General features: G+C 41.0%; 7 protein-coding genes and 2 long non-coding RNA genes across 9 annotated transcripts in view; 4 read left to right on the top strand and 5 right to left on the bottom strand.

Annotated features, from left to right (window-relative positions):
• The window catches only part of LOC125769928 (uncharacterized), a 141,387-nt gene that overhangs the window by 52,043 nt on the left and 70,280 nt on the right, over window positions 1-19,064 (bottom strand). The gene's annotated exons all lie outside the window — the stretch shown is intronic.
• LOC125772346 (zinc finger protein 311-like) lies at window positions 21-2,596 on the bottom strand. Its single transcript, XM_049443955.1, has one exon. It carries the CDS (start codon window positions 2,446-2,448, stop codon window positions 76-78), a length of 2,373 nt encoding a protein of 790 aa, XP_049299912.1. The 5' UTR covers window positions 2,449-2,596; the 3' UTR covers window positions 21-75.
• On the top strand, window positions 2,771-3,317 carry LOC125769921 (cx9C motif-containing protein 4). The gene is made up of 2 exons (XM_049438975.1): window positions 2,771-2,945; window positions 3,026-3,317. Exons 1-2 carry the CDS (start codon window positions 2,786-2,788, stop codon window positions 3,202-3,204), a joined length of 339 nt encoding a protein of 112 aa, XP_049294932.1. The 5' UTR covers window positions 2,771-2,785; the 3' UTR covers window positions 3,205-3,317.
• Window positions 3,333-3,752, top strand: LOC125769925 (uncharacterized). The gene has a single exon (XM_049438980.1). It carries the CDS (start codon window positions 3,446-3,448, stop codon window positions 3,641-3,643), a length of 198 nt encoding a protein of 65 aa, XP_049294937.1. The 5' UTR covers window positions 3,333-3,445; the 3' UTR covers window positions 3,644-3,752.
• On the top strand, window positions 3,763-5,149 carry LOC125769912 (GPI mannosyltransferase 1). Its single transcript, XM_049438964.1, has one exon. The coding sequence runs from the start codon at window positions 3,768-3,770 to the stop codon at window positions 5,100-5,102; it is 1,335 nt and encodes a 444-aa protein (XP_049294921.1). The 5' UTR covers window positions 3,763-3,767; the 3' UTR covers window positions 5,103-5,149.
• Window positions 5,120-6,273, bottom strand: LOC125769919 (uncharacterized). Its single transcript, XM_049438973.1, has 3 exons — window positions 5,867-6,273; window positions 5,605-5,795; window positions 5,120-5,531 (listed from the first exon to the last, which is right to left on the bottom strand). The coding sequence occupies exons 1-3, from the start codon at window positions 6,086-6,088 to the stop codon at window positions 5,423-5,425; spliced, it is 522 nt and encodes a 173-aa protein (XP_049294930.1). The 5' UTR covers window positions 6,089-6,273; the 3' UTR covers window positions 5,120-5,422.
• Window positions 6,408-9,022, bottom strand: LOC125772356 (dnaJ homolog subfamily C member 11). The gene is made up of 6 exons (XM_049443972.1): window positions 8,643-9,022; window positions 7,838-8,519; window positions 7,562-7,769; window positions 7,371-7,487; window positions 6,825-7,281; window positions 6,408-6,753 (listed from the first exon to the last, which is right to left on the bottom strand). The coding sequence occupies exons 1-6, from the start codon at window positions 8,709-8,711 to the stop codon at window positions 6,604-6,606; spliced, it is 1,683 nt and encodes a 560-aa protein (XP_049299929.1). The 5' UTR covers window positions 8,712-9,022; the 3' UTR covers window positions 6,408-6,603.
• Window positions 9,844-10,305, bottom strand: LOC125769926 (uncharacterized). The gene is made up of 2 exons (XR_007419116.1): window positions 10,171-10,305; window positions 9,844-10,108 (listed from the first exon to the last, which is right to left on the bottom strand). It is a non-coding gene; the product is annotated as an uncharacterized LOC125769926 (long non-coding RNA).
• LOC125769924 (enhancer of split M1 protein-like) lies at window positions 12,339-13,409 on the top strand. Its single transcript, XM_049438979.1, has 3 exons — window positions 12,339-12,421; window positions 12,511-12,672; window positions 12,753-13,409. Exons 1-3 carry the CDS (start codon window positions 12,391-12,393, stop codon window positions 12,803-12,805), a joined length of 246 nt encoding a protein of 81 aa, XP_049294936.1. The 5' UTR covers window positions 12,339-12,390; the 3' UTR covers window positions 12,806-13,409.

Raw genomic sequence — 19,064 nt, 5'->3', positions numbered from 1 at the left:
TAATAATTAAAATGCATATGTTTTCGTTGTAAAAATTGTATATTTTCTAACACCTTACAGTGTGTTTGTTCATTTTTATTGTTCAACAATGATAATGTTTTGTATATCTGCTGAGATTAATATCGAAGCATCTTGATCGGAAGGCGATAATTGTGATAATTCTGTCACGTATGTACCTTGTGGAACAACATCAAGCACCACCGAACTTTGGCTGTCTAAAACGGTTGAAGAGATGCGGCTAGAAATAACATCTAAATCGGAGGCAGTAGAAGATGCAAAGTTGTTCGTTGAAAATACGAATCCTGATTCAAAAACGGTTTCTCCGCTCGTTCTCTCAAATGTTTCTTCTATCTGCATACTTTCCGGTTGGCCTAACTTTGCCTGCATCGTGTTGGTAGCTGTAGCATTATTCTCCTTAGCTCTCAGCATATCTCCAACGGTAGGGCGATGTGTGAGCTTATGTCTATTATAGGTCTGTTTGTCGGCATACTTTCGGCCGCAAAATTCACACCGGAACGGTTTTTCACCCGTATGCGTTCGCATATGCACCTGCACATGGCGCAAACGTAGAAACCCCTTGTTACATATTGTACAAAAGTGTTTCTTCTCCCCGCTGTGAATTAATCGATGCCCGTAATATGTTGAAGCAGTTTTAAACTTTTTCCCGCAGCTGCGACACTCGTACGGTCGGGAACCGGTGTGCGTGTTTTCGTGATCCTCAAAGTCACGCAACTGTGCTATCCGAATGCCACAGTAGCTGCACTGGTAACGTTTTACGTGCTGCCGTTTGTGCGAATGGTACTGGATGGATGTTTCGAACCTTTTGTCACATTCTTTGCAATGGAAATCTTTTGGTAATCGAGTTAATTTGGCCGATTTTCTCTGTTCTGAGCTGTGTAAAATGGAATGCTTTTTAAGCGCTAACTTATTACCAAACCGTTTATCGCATACTTCACAAACGAATGGTCGTTCCTGGCTATGGCAGCGACGGACATGTTCAGTAAGATTCGATTTTCTGTTGAACGAAACGCCACAAAATATACATTTGTTAGGCTTCTCCCCCGTATGTGTTCGCATGTGCAATTTCACTTCGTACGCTGAGGACAAAGTCCGTAGGCAAACTTTACACCTGAGCGAATCGGGGCTTTCGTGATGCTTGCGATGATACTGTAAACTACGTTTTGATGCCAATTCTTTTTGGCACACATCGCACCTGAATGTAACATTGTTCTTATCGTGCTTTAAATCTTCGTGTAATCTACGCGAACCGTACGTTGTGAAGCATTTATCGCAAAAGCGACAGTTTATTGGCTTTTGATGCATTAAATGATGCTTATTTAGCAAAGATAGGGTTCTAACAATTACTTCTTCATGTGTACAGCTGGTGCAATGGTATGGCAACAGGTTCAGATGGGTCGGCATATGGTATTCCAGTTCCTCTACTGTATCATGTTCCGTGTTACAAACAAAGCATTTATTTTTCGCAGCCTGTAAGTCTTGTACAACTTTCAGTATAGATTTACCATTTTTATGCTTTTGACTACAAGAAGCTCCCGGTTCCGTATCTAGCTGATCAATTGTATTAAAGTGTGTGTTTACTTCAGGTGATGGTTTCTCTATTGTTAATTCTACCGTCGTTTCTGCTCGTGCTTCATGGTCATATTCTGTTTCTTCTAGATGTTCTTCAAGAAACACCGTTTCGTAATGTTCATCTGTTAAACACGCCTCACTAAGCGTGGTATTCAAATCTTCAATGGAAGAAGTTGTACAGGAGGCAATTATGCCGTTGAGTTGTGACCACGTGAAGAGTTTATTTTCGGTGCCTAGTTGTGCGACGGTCTGTTCCTGTTCATCGTAGAAAATCTTCATTCTTAAATTATTGTACACTTTTATACTTGCATCGATTCTGATTGCATGACGATCGTCGACATCGTTTATGCTAAACAAATGCACCACGTTCGGCCTACAAGCAAACACCCATGCCTTGTTCTGCACTTTGTCACTCACTTCTGTTTTAAAACATTCGAAATTTTCAATACTATCGTTTATAGGTAATTCAACGTTAGGTACAAAATCTGAACCCAAGTCGATACATGTGTCACGAATATCGGCTTGAAGGATTTTGTCCACATGAAGCGCTTCTCTTTTATGAGATTTTCTGCTAATGTTATTTTTGGATCTAATCGGCTCTAGAAACAAGCTAGGCACCGCACCTGCTTTCAACTTAGCCGGCTTATCGTACCGCTCAATGTCTTCAGGAGCAAAATGGTTAATGCAAATGCTGGAACGTTTAGAAGGAATCCAGCTGGGTCGATTAATCGCTTTCTTCCAACTGAGCAGCAGATATGGATCGACGGGAAACTTGAAGGTACTAATCGATGGAAGGCCACGTTTAATGGCTGTATCGTAATTTGAACAACAGTTTGGCACACAACACTTCCTACCCATATTATCAGCCAACGGGAAGAGCACTTGAATCGAGACTGAAAAGCGACAAACTGGAGAGGCAGTTTTAATTTATTTTGTTTACATTTTGTGTTTACAACAACAAATGGTTTGACATTTCTCTGAATTGTTGCCATCTCGCTTTTCGAACTTGTAGTTCGAAATTTGTTCCAACTGCTAAAATAAACATATAAAATTGATAATTTGTTACATTACGTTAAAAAATGAACAATTACTCATAAAACATATAGTTCATACAAGCAGCCAATAATCCACAGTCGCTAATTTCAAAAATACAAATGACTGTAATCGAAGTACGCAAGTGTACGTTCTATACGCGATGCAATGCAAAATGCCGACTGCACATTATTTGACATTTCTTCCGAGTACGGCAAACACCAACTTTTGCGGTACGAAAAATTATTCCTTTTTCATGTCCACGAGCAAATCCAAAGATCCATGCAAAGCTGCAGCTTGTAAAATTCAGACCTGCTTGAGAGGTAAGTTTAGATAGGTTTTGGGTTTCCAACGATCCACGGCACTTCTAATGCTTACGTAATTCACGTCTTTTCTTATTTAGAACACAGCTACGACGAGGTGAAGTGCTACGATGTCATCGAAGACATGCGACAATGCTGTCTGAAGTGGCATAAAGTATCGCTGTGCTGTTCCGGCATCCAACTTGACCGTGATTACAAAGCAGAAAAGGAAACCATTCTTCGAGAAAGAGAAACAGCCCGCAAGAGCAATGCACACTGATCCGAGACGGCCACTGCGAGTTCCGAAACGAAATTGGTTTCAGCGTAATCCACGGCTGTACAGCAATCTTATAACCGCCACCGCCCTGCTAATATTCTTTTCAAAGCCACTGTACGACGCGTTTATTGCCGAACCGGCACCAAGTGAATTGCCACCTCGTGAAATTCGTTCGTTTCGCATCGGGCCAAAGTAAAGTGGTTGCATATTGCCGGGACGTTTTGTATTTGTGCGGTGTTTTGCGATGGAATCAGTGAAACGAGCCAACCAACGTCTTCGCAGTTATCCACTGTTGATGGCGAAGTGCTCAGTTGCAGCAGCGACTTACGCTACGTGCGTAACAACCGATCTTAATGTAGCGCATCGCTCTTGCGATAAGGAGTTTCACAACTTCAAAGAGTGCATGCGGAAAGCCGCTATCGAAATGAAAACAAAACTATAGAGAGGTGACACAAACAGCTAACAAACATAGAACGAGCTTAGATAACGAAAACCGAAGATACACTAACCCAAAATAGCTGTAGTTGCATATAAAACTGAACCACAAACGATCAAGTGTGTAAAAAATGTCATTCAAGAAGCATCTCATCATCAGTACGCTGATACGTGTTTTCCTCATATATTATGGCGAAGTGCAGGACAGTTTGTCGGATGTACAATACACAGATGTGGACTACCGCGTGGTCACCGATGGTGCTAACCACGTGCTGGCCCTGGGATCTCCGTTCAAAAGACATACCTATAGATACACCCCTTTGTTGGCCTATCTGGTACTACCCAACTTACTAGTGCATCCGAGCTTTGGCAAGTTCATATTTTCGCTGTTCGACATCCTCATAGGCGTGCTTATAAAATGGATACTGTTGAATTGCTACCGCAGCAACAAAATATCGATCGAAACCAAACTGCTAAAGCTGGAAACGTTAAATAATCGAAACAAGTATTTGATCAAGCGCAAAAATGAAATTCTTAACAGCAACAATGAAGCGCTGCCTCCAAAGTATATCCGGATGGCCGAACTCAGTGCCTACTGCTGGCTATACAATCCGCTCACCATGATCATAGCAACGCGTGGCAATGGTGACTGTGTTTCATGCTCGCTCGTTCTCCTATCCATCTACTTTCTGCTAAAGAACGAACAAACTAGCAGCCAACATTTTATCGCCGGACTGTTTCTTGGCCTATCGATTCATTTTCGGCTCTATCCCATCGGATTCTGTTTAGCGTTCTATCTCGCCACGCAAAATCGCACGCTAGAGAAGTGGCACGATATCGTTCGCACCATCGTACAACCAAATGCAAAACAAATCGCTCTCGTGTTGGGCACCGTTGTAGCATTCGGGTTTTCCACGGCGCTATTCTACTGGTTGTACGGTTATCAATTCCTGTACGAATCTATGCTCTACCATCTGGTACGGAAAGACACGAGACACAACTTCTCGCTCTACTTCTATCTGCAGTATCTGAGTTCCACGTTCGATGTGACGATCCTCGAAAAGATCCTTACCTTTCTGCCGCAGCTCATACTCATTCTGATGCTCACTGTGCGGTACGGACAGCACAGGCAAACGCTAGCCTTTGGCCTTTTTGCGATCGCGTTCGTAATGGTCACGTACAATCCGGTTGTGACATCGCAGTACTTTGTCTGGTTCCTGTCGCTGTTGCCGCTGTGTGTGAAAAATTTTCGGAACATAGGTATCCGCAAAGCTGTCTTCATTCCCGTAATGTGGTTCATCTCACAGGGCGGCTGGCTGCTGCCGGCCTATCTGCTGGAGTTCAAAGGCTGGAACACGTTCGAATTCATTTGGATACAAAGTATAGTTTTTTTCTTTTCCAACGTGCTGATTTTGCAAATGCTTGTTAGTAACTACGATATTGCTTACAACTATAAAGTCGATTAAACTTGTACGTTCATCAGTCATGTAAATAAATCTGGTATGTTATTATATATTCAATGTTTTACTACTATTCGAGTTTCTATGACTATGGGGACATGGCAAACGCTCTCTTTCTAAAAATAAAAACACTCCAAATAGGTTTTAAAACTTCTGTTGGGTATAAACGTGCATATCTCGATATGATTGTGATTGTTCACGGAATTCCCTAATGGTCCCTGCAACATAAATCTAGTACCTACATCAAATGGACACTCATTTCTGAATCTACTGCTAACAATTGACTAGCACACGAAATGTAATTATATAAAATTTATAGCACAATGTTAGCGATACAAACTAAGCTGCTCTTTAAGGTCTTCCTCTTTTAAATTAGAACTATCGGCTTGCTTTTTCAGAAGCTCAAATATAGCAGCTAGCTGGGCTCGTTCAATTCTGGAACAAATGAGAAGAAATGAACGTAAGCGCAAGAGACATTAGTATTTATCCCGTCCCCCCATTTACATACTCCTTTTCCGCTTGGCGTTGTTCTTCGGTTAGTGATTTTTCAATCGATTTAAGTTTCGCTGACTTTAACTGGCCCAAGGATTCGATGTGCAACTGTCGATTGATTTCATTTTCCTGTTCCTGATCTTGCTCACTATCATTATTGCTACAGTCTTCCGCCGAATCATCCAACTGATCGCTTAGATCATCATTCTACAAACGGCTCCAAAAGAGTTAGTTATCATAAAAGTTAATCACCACATGCTAAGAAAATATTCGATTACCGCGTTTTCAGTAGCAAACTTCTTATGAGGAACGGTTTTACTGTGTGCACTGCTGCTATTCTGCTTCTCATCGTTCCGTTCATCGTGATCCAACGTCGCGGTGCATCCCGTGAACCCGAGGTATGCCGTCAGTAAAACAACACATAGCGAAATCACCATGCTGAAGATATAGAATGGTGAAAGATTTCTCGCGTAAATAAGCAAATTTTCTACGTAGTTCATGTTTCTAGTTTCGGTCTCTTCGGATTTCAGCGGACTGCAAAACACAGAACCAATTGTTTCCAAACAACGTTTGACGTTTCCAGTGCACAGTGAAATCGTCGTAAGATTCTTGCGGCTAAAATGGTCTTTAATAAAAAGAAAATAAACAATTTGAATATCATCGTAAACGCGGGAACATTTGCAATATATTTTTTAAAATTAATTATCACAACAGTAATAATGAAATCAGTAAGTAGAATAGAACACTCTAAAAAATTTTAAACATGTCAGGAACTCATAATTCGGATTTTATAGAAAATACATTCAAACATTCAACAGCTTATACGCGATAATTTTACTTTACTGAGGCCTTCCAAATGTAACAATAAAATTACGCCTACACCTTACTAAAACGCACGGCTCTACCATGGTGGCTAGTCCTTGATGAGTTCTAAGCTTGATGCTGAATGTTGATGTTAGACCACTTGTGTAAAATAAATTTTGCTTACTGCATTCAACTTCGTTCTATCGTTTACTTATTGGGATGCTGCGTTCGTAACCATCGGAAGACGAACTGGGTCCGAGTCTGCAAATACCGAGCTGTAGGAATTGTTTCTAAACTCGTAATCAATTTTAAGCTGTTTCTCTTCGCCAAAACATGGATCATAAAAACCGGGAAGTTCGCTCTAAAAATAAAAATAATAGAAAACATTTAAACAAACTATTTACTTGTCCGCCTATCTATGACCAAACTCACCTTGCTGGATGAATACAACATCAATTGGGAATCTTTCACCAGACATTGTAAAGGAATCCGAACATCAATGACGAACGGGTTCTGCTGCACGAAGCCCATATCGTCTGCTTCTTCCAGAGAGACATTTTCATTATCCGAAAATTTACCATACAAGGCGGACACGATGATTAGGCCCTCGCTTTTGAGCTCATCTTTGCGTATGCGCTCAAACAATGCGCCCATCAGTGCAATTGCCGATTCTGCCTCTCTTCGTTTTTCTGCCATTCGTGCACTATTGGTTTCTTTCACCTTTTCGATGTTTTTCTGCTTTGTTGCCTCATTCATTGGATCAAACAGCATTTTTTTCAGCACAAAGTACGTTAACAGAGGCGTTACGGTAGCGTAAAAGATGGCAGCCGGAATGATTTCCTCGCTTAGGTGAATCGGAAACAAATACGTTTGTGTAGAACGAATAACTCTGTAAGAAAATGGGGGAAAACAAAAAGGAAACTTTTAAACTTCCACGAACTATACAAAGACAAGCGAGAGTATAGAAATGTTTCTTACTTAATTTTTAGCATTACGCCGGATGGTACACCGATGCAAACTGTCGCAGATACTGAACTGTATTTCGAAACCTTCTTTTCTGCTCCACATTCAGACAAGAAGCCAAACGTACCACCTCTAAAAACATGAAACAAACATTATTGCATTTTTTCTTAAATCCTTACCAACTTCCGGTGCCTCACTACACGCACTTTAGTGCTACTCGAAGTTTTAAGCCTTGCTCCAAAAGTTTTCTCGTGTAAGCGGCAGCTATGTAGCAATGGGGAATACCTAATGAAATAGTAAAATTGCAATGGTACTTTTCCGTGTTCCTTTCCACAACCGTTGACATAGAATTCTGCAGACCAGCATTGTAGGTTAGATAGCCTACGGTGTTCTTATCAAGTTGTATCGCCGAAGCTAAAACGATAGGTTTCAAACTTGTTTAATGATTGAATCGGTCACATAGCGTACCAATCCCTATTTACTTCCTGTCAATCCCGGTATGATTGCATTCGGCCGAAAATGGAAAGTTGTTCCTCCGGTCAAGAAAATCCTATTGGTAAGATTACGTGAACCTTTGGCACCCAACACGGGCCCATTGCCAGCGCCACAGTCAACTTCGAACCATCCCTTGTTGATCAGTCGCCTTCCGGAGAGAAGAAAATTTCCGCTGCCTACACCATTCTGCAGATGAAGGCTTCCGGATAGCGTTGCTATTTCCGTACGCGATAACGGTGCCTCAATCGATTGAGACATGCTCATACCAGAAACCTCGATCGACGGTAGCAAACCGGTGTCGTAGTATTCGTCATCGTAGCGACTGAAAAAATCCGTCGCATTGATGTGCACCGAAATGTTTCCTCTCGGGTTGGTTTTCTGCTGCAAGCGGCGCTCTTCCCGCTCTTGTGCCAATCGCTCATATTCTTCCCGGATTTCATTTGGCGTTTTCGTGCGATGCACTATTTCCCAACCTTCTGTTTCCAGCCCTTTTACACCAAGCGAATCGTAGATAGCGCGCTGATGGGGATCGGACAACACTTCGTATGCTTTTTTCGTGCGATTAAACATAAGTTCAGCTTTCTGCTTATTTTCTCCATTTCCATGCTTGTCGGGATGGAAAATTCGGCTTAAGTTCCGGTACGCTTTGCTGATCTCCTCGTGGGTAGCCTAAAAGTGAACCAACACGCATATGCCGGGTAGATGAGTTTGTTGATGTAATCAGATGAACGTATGATGAAACCACGCACGTTTTCGCTTGTCCAAATCATTTGAATTTAAATATCAACTTACACTCCGAGGTAAATTTAAGGTAGCGTAATAATCTTCCTCGACGTAATCCAGCTCCTCATTATCGTCCATCTCGAACTGAAACAATTATAACCAATGGAAAAATTTACTTGTAAACAATACGAACATCTCTTTTTTATGAAATAAAACAGCTGCTGACAGCGATTCTCAGTGCACCTACGTCGACTCTGCGGTCATGTATCATGACGCAGCACATTAATTCACTCACGTAATTTTAAGTTTACCAGAATATACGTAATTGTTCTAGCCCCAAAATTTTTAGTATGAAGACGACCAGCCAAATTGTAAATAAAATGAAAAAGCATGAGTTCTCAAATTTTTTTCATCCACCCAACTTTTCGCACATGGAGGTGTAAACACCCCGAACCATCGATACCCAACCGACAAAAAACGCTTAAAACGCTTAGCAACCGACGTCGAAACGACGTCGTTTCGACGTCGATGGGAAGTACTTTTTCGACGAATATTGTACGTTTATAGTGTCGAGTTCAAAACTTGACGAAATGAGAAAAAAATATACTCATCCCCACCCCACCCCCTTACGCTCACTCTCACGCTACTCACTCTGCTTCCTCATTCTCCTTCACCTACGCCTGTTATGTTATTTTTAACTCTAACTAAAACTTTTTCTATATATTCCTATCTTGTGTTTCATATTGGATTTGATCAAAGGCCCCACATGTCGGTTCTAATGCATTTATTGATTTGAATACGCTGCTTCATAGAGAGGGGTGACGAAAATGAGCAGTTTGTATATTCCAAAGCAAGAGCACCGCACAACACAAGAAGAAGCACGCCTGCTGCAACATTATTTCAAAAGATGAATGAACGTTGAATTCAATGCAGGAATTTGAAACTAATTTCGGGTTCGATGAATATAACCGAACCTGAATCTCGAAATGGCAAACATTGTGTAACGATTGTGTTTTTAGTTGCCAATGTTAGATATGTATTAAATAATGAATAATTGTATACACTTTTGTTACACCGTAAACAATGTAAAAACATATTTATTTTTCTTTCCTTCTGTCTTTTCAATACAACCGTATCTCTTGAACCCATAGAAAAAAAATAAATACTGTTTCGTGTCGTACTGACGTTGTAGTTTTTTTCTGTGAACGCACACACCACCGTTTCTGATACGCAAGCACTTTCTACCATCGTTAATGAATGTTATCCTTGATTTGTTTCGGGTTTGTGAATATATTTCGGGAAGGTATCCATTTTCGTCCACCACACTGGTCATTCCTGGATGAATTCGTTTTTGATCCTGAAGAATATTACATCTTTTGAATGCAGTGCATCTCACTTTTGCCGATGCCGACGCATCGGAATGATTTTTGCACACTTTTACCTATTTAGCACTTATTTTCTCCATTATCTGAATCGCTACTATTTCAGGAATTGTTGATAAAACGCAACAACTACACAAATGGCTAGAAAAACAACTAAATAAATGTAATAGTTTCTGTACCATTTCTGTGGGAACCGAACAACCAACGTATTCTACCATCAAAACAATAGTTGCGTTAGCGCACCAAACAGCCTACATAGATTAAACGCTTGAAATGTACATGTGTGTGTGAGCCGTAGAGCAAATGACATTTCAACTCGTCGTATATCGCTTGCTCTGTCGCTTGGGTACAGAATAAAAGATTTTGAACGCATTTTGAATTTAAATTTGAAGCTTGTTCGAATTTCGAAGATAACGTTAATTTTGAGGCGGAATCAATATCGTTGATTTCGACCTATCACATATTTCAGCATTTTTAGTCTAAATAATATATACGATAGATAATAGATATACGAGCAACGCGTTTTTAAAATATATACATATATAAATATAAAATTTATCCAAGTGCCCGGAAGTGTATTTGATAAACGGTGCCGGTTCTACACTACAGGGGTAGCAAATCCCTTCCGGACCGTTCCCCCGTAGCTAGGATTGACTGTCCGGCTACATGGTAAAAATAAGTCCTGATACGGCTTGGCCGTTCTTACAAAACAAAAAAAAATATTCACGATCACAACCAGGAAAAACAACATATTTCTGGCATCCAGCCTGCGGATTTTTGCATTTTTGAAGTAACTTTAGTAACATTTTAAAAAGAAAACTCAACAGAAAATCGTTTTCAAGTTCGCGCTCTGCAAAGTTGGTATGCTTTAAAAAAAATCAAAAATGATAAACGTAAATCTTTATTATTTAAGTGCTTTGCGTATTCTCTACTAAATTTTTAAATATTAGAGCTGTCTAAAACGGATCTAACATTATTTTTTATAACTAATGGTAAGAAAATGGCATGCATATGTATCCCTTCCACCATCGAAAAAAAAGGATGAGTATTTATCGACGTTTTTGGCGGATATCAAGCGGGCAGGTGTTTTACTAAAAAGTGGGCAAGTTCATCAGATGTTCTGGTTCGCTCTGGCCATTTAGGAACATTTAAGTTTTTTCGTTGGCATATATTTGTTTTTTTTTTATCCAATCGTTATTTGAATCTTTCTTCATTCTCAACGGCCAGTCATTCCGTTGAAGACGAATTGGTGTTCTCACGTGTTCTTTTCCGTTGCAAGGTAATTTGGAAGGATGCTGATGAATCGTTGATTTCGAGCATTCCTTGAGGACTTCTTCCGGTGTAAGAATAAATTAGGTACTCCTTATGAGGAGCTCTTTATGTTGCTTTATGGTTTAAAAGTTGCTTTGGTGTGTCATAGGTCTACAATCGTGCAACTATACATCCTTGGTGATGTAGACCTGAAACATACAATACGATGAGAATGTCTGGCTCAAAGAGGAGTCTTGTCAGCTTACCATTCGGCATAAAGTGTAAAGAAGCACAGTAAACTTGTTAACTGTATTTACCGCACCAAAATCTATAAAAGATTTTGAAAATATAGTCTTGAGCACAAAAAGAGCTGGTCGCATGATCGTCAACTAACGCACCACGTGATCAACGGTGAATGGACCATAGGAGAAATATATCGAAAGTATACAGAATAGACAAAACCATAGTTCCAATGGCAAGATTGAGGTTGTCGCGAAGTCACCGCTCCGCAGGATGATGTCTTACGGAAGACAAAGCAGAAGCCGAAAAAAGAACCAACAGCGTCTTTTAGAAAGCTTCAAATTCTACCAAATTAGCAAAGCCTAATTATGCTAAATAATAATGTTGCTTTTCTCCGCACGTAATGCATTCATACCCAATTTTCAAACCTTTAAACCCTTTGCTTTTTATAGTATAACTAATCGACTTTTCTATGGAAAGAATAATTTAAGACTTGGTGCTTGAAGCTGAAAAAGCTGTAAATAACCTGACATTGACCCACATGATAATGAAGAAAATAAAAACAGCTACATTGCAACTGAAACTGGTTTCTTTTAATGCTAACTTTTCTATTGCTAACTGTTTTATTTATTCTTTTTAATAAGGTTAATGCATATAGCTTCCGGTAAAATTGAATCAATGTTTAAATACTTGCTTTTCGAGTGGCGTTTGGATAGTAAAAGAACATGAATTATATTCTAATGATAACATGCCTTGAGGCAATGCACTATTAAGTTACCCGACGCTCGGAACCGCTCACAACCTGTTTTTTTATCTGTTTGTTCAGTTGTACAACACCGGTACAAGGGAATGTCAATCGATGTTCTGGCGCAACTATAAAACCAACAAAGTTGCTACAATTTTGCACCAGTGTCCAATCGAACCAGAGTGAAAACTATTCAAACATGGAAAGTAAATGGTTTTGTTTAACAATTGGTAGGGTTGCTGTTGGTTTATTGTCTCAAAAAATACGGTAGCGTAAAAGATTGTACACATTCAGCGACGGATTTAATTTTTAATTCTAGCTACACTTTTGTTTTTCCAACTGAGTGCTGGTGAAGACAATGAATGTACCGTCGCTTGTCCGCATATACTTGATCCGGTTTGTACAACGGATGGACGTAAATTTCAGTATTTTTCCAACAGATGTCTGCTAGAGGGACACAACAAGTGTGAACCAAATAATAGTAAGCAAACGGAAGCTACATACTGCACCTGATAAACCGTTTATGACCGTTAATTAATTTGCTTTTTCCATTCCCTAAAGGATTCCGAGAAGTCGACGAGAGTAACTGTGATGATGATGATTGGCAAAAATAATCGGCTAATAATCGGCTACGCAAACCTATTATATATTTTTGCTACCCTCAAAGTCAAGGAAGTGCTGACTTCTGATACTATTCCCTGTCCTACCGTGAAATGAAATTCATACAGAATAAAAAAAAACTAATTCCAATACACTGCCCAGAATGGCTTTACTTTCAGTTTACTTTTTGCGTCCAGAAACAAATGACTGCACTCTTGTGTTTTGGTGTTGTTGAAGCATTTACGGGGTTGCCCATTCTTTTCCTGCAGATTATAGTATTTCTCGTATGTTTTAGGGTCAAACCAAGCCTACGCATAAATCAACAACTTCAACACCATCTCGAACCTTTCCGCAACGCTTTAGATCTGCGAAGGATATACAACCGTGATTGATGCGCTACTCCTCTCGGTAATATCTTCTCATTAATCTAGTTTTTTTTTGTTTTTTATTCGAATTTATACCCGTGAAGCAGGGAATGGAATACCGAGAAATAACAGATTGAGATAATTACAGTAAAAGCTTTCAAGATACCAAACAAGATACCTGATAACAAAAACAAAAAATAAACCAAAATTAGAAGGCACTCATAATCATATGTCTAGGTAGTATCCAGCCCGTGTATTACAGATGCGTAATTCAAACTATGCATAATGTAAATAACTATGCATAATGTAAATCTAATTATTTATATCTTACCTACCGCAATGATGCGGCTGTAAGTGTATAAAATATTTACAGTGAGTTATAAATAAGTACGCTGTTCCACATGGTGATGCCGCGTTTTCGACAATGCGCACAAAACCTCACTCGGCACGTGGTGCAAAACAAATTCACTTCAATCAAGCAAAACATACGCCGATAAATTATCTCAAATGCTTCCACAAATCTCTATTCCACGGTTCCTTTTTCAGGTGGACCTAAAGTTCGTGATGGCTTAACCCGCGTGGGACTGTAGTTGGCGTTCTCGCGGCGGCTCGTAAAATAACACGTTATACCTCGCAGTCAACACCTGTATCGTGATCCGACGCAACGGGCACATTTTACGATTATCCTTAAGCTCGGTAGCAAAGGGCAGCACCCTCGTAAGCTGCACGTATTTCCACTAAAACCTTTCCCTTCGGACATGTTAAGCGGTATAGGATTGAGAATCTTTACCGGTTGACTCGTTTTTTTGCAAGGGTAGAAGCACCAATTTCATAAGCAATCTTTTTTTTATTAATTTGTTGATTCAAAATGCTGGCAGTTAGATTAATTTATCTTTTTTCCTTTTTTTTGCTTCAATGGTATGTAGTACAACAGCATTCAGCATCAGTTAAAATGATAACTGTATATGTACTAAAACATGCAATAGAGATAACGGAACATAAAACAGTTTCTTAGATTGATAAGCTTTTTATGCCATATTCTCGGTTATCTGCTATGAATAAAGGGAAAAGATGAAATATGTGTTATAGGCATTTTTTTTAACAATTTAAAAGATTTTGTTTTATTCAGTTTTTTTTGTTTTTCCCTGAAAAAATCTTTTACACCTTCTTCTTCGACTTCCCCCGCTAGGGTTTTTCCGAAGAAGTTTGATTTTTTTCCTTTGCCTTCCGATTTCGACCATTCTTTCCAACCCCATTGGCCATAATAGCCCTCCCCAAAAGAAGTACTCCGTTAGCGACCCGACGTCGCTGCTTCCGTTAACGAAGCCTCCTCTGCCGGAGTTAGTCGAGCTGGAGCGCGACCCCTTTCTGCAGATGCCCGCTGTCGTCGTGCCCTCTCCATCTCGTTCCTCCTTCGCCGTCTTCGGATCAGCTCCACCTCCGATGGCGCAGCCCGACGTCTCCGACCTCCTCCGGAAGGAACCGGTGGCAGCATTCCATCCCTCATTCGACATCTCCATATTCGCTGCATATAGATCCGACGCTCACGCCTCATACGCAGCGTCTCAGGGGATGGTGGTCTCCCCCTGCTGCGTCTGGGAATGGGGGGTGGCGCTGTTCCCAGCCTCTCGGCCTCGACTGCAGTCCGCAGTATCTCGTCATCACGAGCAGCTTGCGCCGCACGCACATCCGCCGCCAGTTGCTGCTCAGCTCTATCGTTTGCTCGCGCTCTACCGTATGCTCGCGCTCTAAAGCGACGACCTCGAGCCGCTCGATCGGTTACTTCCTGCTGCTGTTGACCATACAGCGAAGATTGCAGATCAGCCGCCTCCTGAGCCTCTGGAGATGCCTGGTTGGCAGTGTTGTTGTTGGCGACCTCCTCATCTCGCCAGATCTGCTGCAACGCCGACATCATCAACTTTGCAGCCTCCTGTACGCGGCACCAATTCTCCTTACTCTCCAGCAGTTTTGATGGCAGGTTGCTGGAGTCTATTTGGTCCGCCGTACCCCAACACAACAGCTCTCGTCTCACGTCTTCAAACGCCGGACACTGTGTTATAGGCATTGGTAAGATTCAAATGTTATATACTGCTAGTCTGTTGATCTAAGCTTTTTAATTATCACATAAATGTTTAAAGTAAATAATAATTAATAATGATTTAGTTAGAATGAACTAATACAAATGAATAAGCTATTGAATTAAGAACCACTACATTACAACATCTTCCTCTAACACCATTGATATGTAGCTTGTTCAGACGAAAGTGTGTGGCTGCGCTACTGAAGTAAGACCCTCCTTGTTGAGTGCAGTTGAGGCCGTTGGCTGACAGCCGGATACACCGATTCGAGATGTTTTGGCTTGCAGGGACCTAGAGTATATGACGCTTCTCTACAGTCGTTTTTGAGGAAAATACCAAAGTCGCAAAAGGGAGACAGACATGATCGCGTGTTCCGTTTTGTCTAAAGAATTTGATTTGTTGTTTGTTTTTTTACAGTCCCGTGCAGACCCGATAATCGAGACATCATATTATCATGGACATCATATCAGATCGCAACGAAACAACTACAGAACCTATTGCAACAAAATGTCAACAGGGAACTACGGGCAAAAAGGGCGAAATAAAAAAAGCGAAGTTGGTAGTCCTGTTTCGCTCGGGCGAAAGAAGAGCGCAGCATCCGGAGGTCACACACGAGGAGAATTAATGTTAGAAGCAGTAGAGAAAAGACTAAGTTTCTGAGCCACACATCACAAGTAGTAATAAGGCAAAATACATGAAGGAAATGCCTTGTGAAAACCGTACACACTTCAGCCCTATAAGGCTGACAATGCGGATAAATGTCGTCATCATTGAACATACATAAATCAATAAGCATTGGTAAAGCGACTATTTTGGGATGGTTTGTAAAAAAGGACGGAAAAAGTTATTTCAACAAACTAAATCGCATTTCATGAATTGAGAAATTAAAAAAATTCACGAAATCATTTGAATATAGGTATAAACTTTTTTTCAATTGGCTCAGAAATTCTTGACTGGGCGAAGTTGGCGACACGACTGACCTGGATAATCCGACACAGCCATTTTTGCCAAATCTTTAGTATCCGTTTTGGTGGTTACACACGGAAGGAATTGGTACCACCTACCCTTCTGTATTCTTCTGAGCTTCTGTTGAAGTCTCTAGTCACTTGAAACACTCGCTCGGCAGGTAACAGGCTTCCGGGTAAATAAATTCTCATTTCGCCAGAAATGCTTGGAGAAGTTTCGGCGGTCGACACGAATTGGGCCACGATGGTGGATATTTTGTAGACCCTGTAACAAAATGTGAATGAATACAATGTGAAATAGTTGTTTTGGCCGCCAAACAACAGCCAGATATCACCGAAAAGTTGCATTAGATACAGATGAAGATTAAGAACAAAGTGATCTCTTCGTAACCCTTGAAGGTTAAAGCAATCGATCAGTTAGTGAATAAGTACCTGGGTAACATTGATTTTGATATACGAAAGTGTTAATCGAGGCCCACGATCAGAATACGATTGCCATAAAGAGAAAAAAATTACCAAGGATCTCCATAACTTCATAGGGGAAACCTCAAATGCGGGATTAAATCCAACAATTTCTAGGCCAAACGGAGCTTAATACAGTTCATGAATATGATTCCCCATACTTTTTGTTGCATATGTATTAAGGGTGGCTTGCAAGGCCTCTCCCCCAACCCGCTGGCTCGTCGGAGGGCCTACGCATCCTAGCTGTTTAAAGTCCCGTAGGGTGCCAGGACAGAAGGGACATCCAGCCGCCCCTAACATGGAGAACAGACGCTGCCTGTCCCCCTCCGCTCAATTTAGCCATATCCCCCATCTTCCCAAGGGGTTGGGTTTCCTCGTATACCCAAGCTCAGATATTTGGAGAGATATGTTACCATTCTGTACGACGTGGACGTATTGAGTCGGAGTAGGGTATGGAGTGCCTATATTATCCTTCTAGAGCATTGGTCCCTAACCTATGATCCGCGGACCACTTGTGGTCCGTGGCTTAAGTAGAAGTAGTCTGCGAAAGAAATTTTCTGCGTTGGACCGTTGGAAAAGTGTTAATCTTTTTGTCTACCATTTAGAGCAACTTTACGTGACGAAATCATTCTACACTTCTCGATGTGTCAGATTGTGGACAATTATAATTTTCGCTAATGTTTCATTTAAAAAATTGCCTCAACCGCGGTATACATACATAACGAGACCTTTCAAAGACAGCACATGTGGGCCGCGATATACTTATGTCGAACAAAAAGTGGTCCGCGGTACTAAAAAGGCTGGGAAGCACTGTTCTAGAGGCTTCGGATCCATACCCATATCAGTGCGGTATTGCTACATACACTGACAACAGAAAGCGAAATCCGAAGGCGCATTGTTCAGGGAAATCGTGCCTACTACGGGCTCCACAAACTCCTGCGATCCAGAAGGCTCCAGCAACACACGAAATGTACGATATATCGCACACTGATACGTCCGGTAGTCCTCTAGGGGTACGAGTCCTGGACTCTGCTAACGGAGGATGCCAATACACTCGCTATTTTCGAACGGCGGGTGTTAAGTGTTAGAGTGGGGAATACGCAGTATAAGCGTTGCTAGGATTTCGGATTATGTACACTACACTGAAGAGAATCACATGTGCTCTGTATGCTTGTACATCTATTGGCGGACTGTAATTGTAATTGTAATTAGTTTACAAGATTGGGCAATGGTTGCCTCCCTGCACCGCAAATGTCACACCTATCTCGTCGAACTATGGGCTATTGAGGGGTAATAATTGCCTATCTTCAACACTAAGGACTATCTTTGGCGGTGTGTGCGAGCAGGGCGTGTGGAGAAGGAGAATGAAGCACGAGCTAGCTGAGCTGTTTCGCGGTGCAGATATCCTGACGCCGGAAGGATAAGATGGCTGCGGCACGTGATGAGGATGCCGGACTCATGCCCCACCAGAACTCATGTCAGCGATCCGTTTGAGACGAGGCGGAGAGGAGCACAGCAAGCTCGTTGGCTGGATCAGATGGAGTCAAACCTGTCGGAGATCGGATGCAGGCGTGGATGGAGGACTGCAGCCCTGGATCGAGATTCCTGGAAACGGATTGGCGACCAGGCCATGTCTACGCGACCGTGAGGCCTGATAAGAAGAAGAAGATGATTCCCCATACGATCACCGCATACTTCTTAGCCGAACCAATATCTGAAAAACATACTACAGCCTTGTCTTGGCAAGCTTCGTCGTCACATCAGGTTTGTGAATTGAATTCAACGAAGGATTCGGAAAAAGAAGCTTGCCTGATGCGCCAATTCTTCGAAATAACCTTTGACTAATCACAATGGAGACGTGAGAAAAAGATCAAGTTTTCAGAGTCTACACATATTCTATGTCATTTAAACTCAATTTGCTAAAGGTGGTGTACATATGTGATAAACAACTTCAGTTCCACACAACAGGACCGGGTATCAAATCCCATTCGGACCACCCACCCGTAACAAGAACTGACTATCCGGCTACGTTGTAAAAATAAATTTTGATACAGCCTGGCCGTTCTTAAGAAGCAAAACAAAACTCCCACAAACATTATATTATTCTAAAATACTAACAACACTAAAACAGTAGACAAGTAAATTTAAATCACACTGTATACTTAATTCAATTTTCACTCATACAGTGTGAATGAAAATTGGTTTATATAAAGTATACTAATCAAAGCCGTAGATATGTATTGACTGAACACTGAGGTCGTGACAATAAGATCGTGATATTTATGGAATTGAGAAACAAAAAATGATTATTATAATTTTTTTTCCGTATGTTCATTTATTTTGTTAAAGATTGCATAGCATTGTAACATTTAAAAGCATATCTGAATGTATTATTTTTTATCA

The sequence above is a fragment of the Anopheles funestus genome, chromosome 3RL (assembly GCF_943734845.2).
Source record: "Anopheles funestus chromosome 3RL, idAnoFuneDA-416_04, whole genome shotgun sequence".
NCBI classification, from domain to species: Eukaryota; Metazoa; Arthropoda; class Insecta; order Diptera; family Culicidae; genus Anopheles; species Anopheles funestus.
Note: the sequence above shows the minus strand (reverse complement) of the source record. Positions and strands in the feature narration are given on the sequence as shown.

Bases quoted from the DNA above. Each gene is read 5' to 3' on its own strand.
- LOC125772346 (XM_049443955.1), bottom strand. From the start codon at position 2,448: ATGGGTAGGAAGTGTTGTGTGCCAAACTGTTGTTCAAATTACGATACA.
- LOC125769921 (XM_049438975.1), top strand. From the start codon at position 2,786: ATGCAATGCAAAATGCCGACTGCACATTATTTGACATTTCTTCCGAGT. The intron at 2,946-3,025 runs GTAAGTTTAGAT...TTTCTTATTTAG, and splicing joins AATTCAGACCTGCTTGAGAG to AACACAGCTACGACGAGGTG.
- LOC125769925 (XM_049438980.1), top strand. From the start codon at position 3,446: ATGGAATCAGTGAAACGAGCCAACCAACGTCTTCGCAGTTATCCACTG.
- LOC125769912 (XM_049438964.1), top strand. From the start codon at position 3,768: ATGTCATTCAAGAAGCATCTCATCATCAGTACGCTGATACGTGTTTTC.
- LOC125769919 (XM_049438973.1), bottom strand. From the start codon at position 6,088: ATGAACTACGTAGAAAATTTGCTTATTTACGCGAGAAATCTTTCACCA. The intron at 5,796-5,866 runs GTAATCGAATAT...AGCCGTTTGTAG, and splicing joins AGTTTGCTACTGAAAACGCG to AATGATGATCTAAGCGATCA. The intron at 5,532-5,604 runs GTATGTAAATGG...CATTTGTTCCAG, and splicing joins CAACGCCAAGCGGAAAAGGA to AATTGAACGAGCCCAGCTAG.
- LOC125772356 (XM_049443972.1), bottom strand. From the start codon at position 8,711: ATGGACGATAATGAGGAGCTGGATTACGTCGAGGAAGATTATTACGCT. The intron at 7,770-7,837 runs GTAAATAGGGAT...CTATCGTTTTAG, and splicing joins CATACCGGGATTGACAGGAA to CTTCGGCGATACAACTTGAT. The intron at 7,488-7,561 runs GTGCGTGTAGTG...TCATGTTTTTAG, and splicing joins AAACTTCGAGTAGCACTAAA to AGGTGGTACGTTTGGCTTCT.
- LOC125769924 (XM_049438979.1), top strand. From the start codon at position 12,391: ATGGAAAGTAAATGGTTTTGTTTAACAATTG. The intron at 12,422-12,510 runs GTAGGGTTGCTG...TTTTAATTCTAG, and splicing joins ATGGTTTTGTTTAACAATTG to CTACACTTTTGTTTTTCCAA. The intron at 12,673-12,752 runs GTAAGCAAACGG...CATTCCCTAAAG, and splicing joins CAAGTGTGAACCAAATAATA to GATTCCGAGAAGTCGACGAG.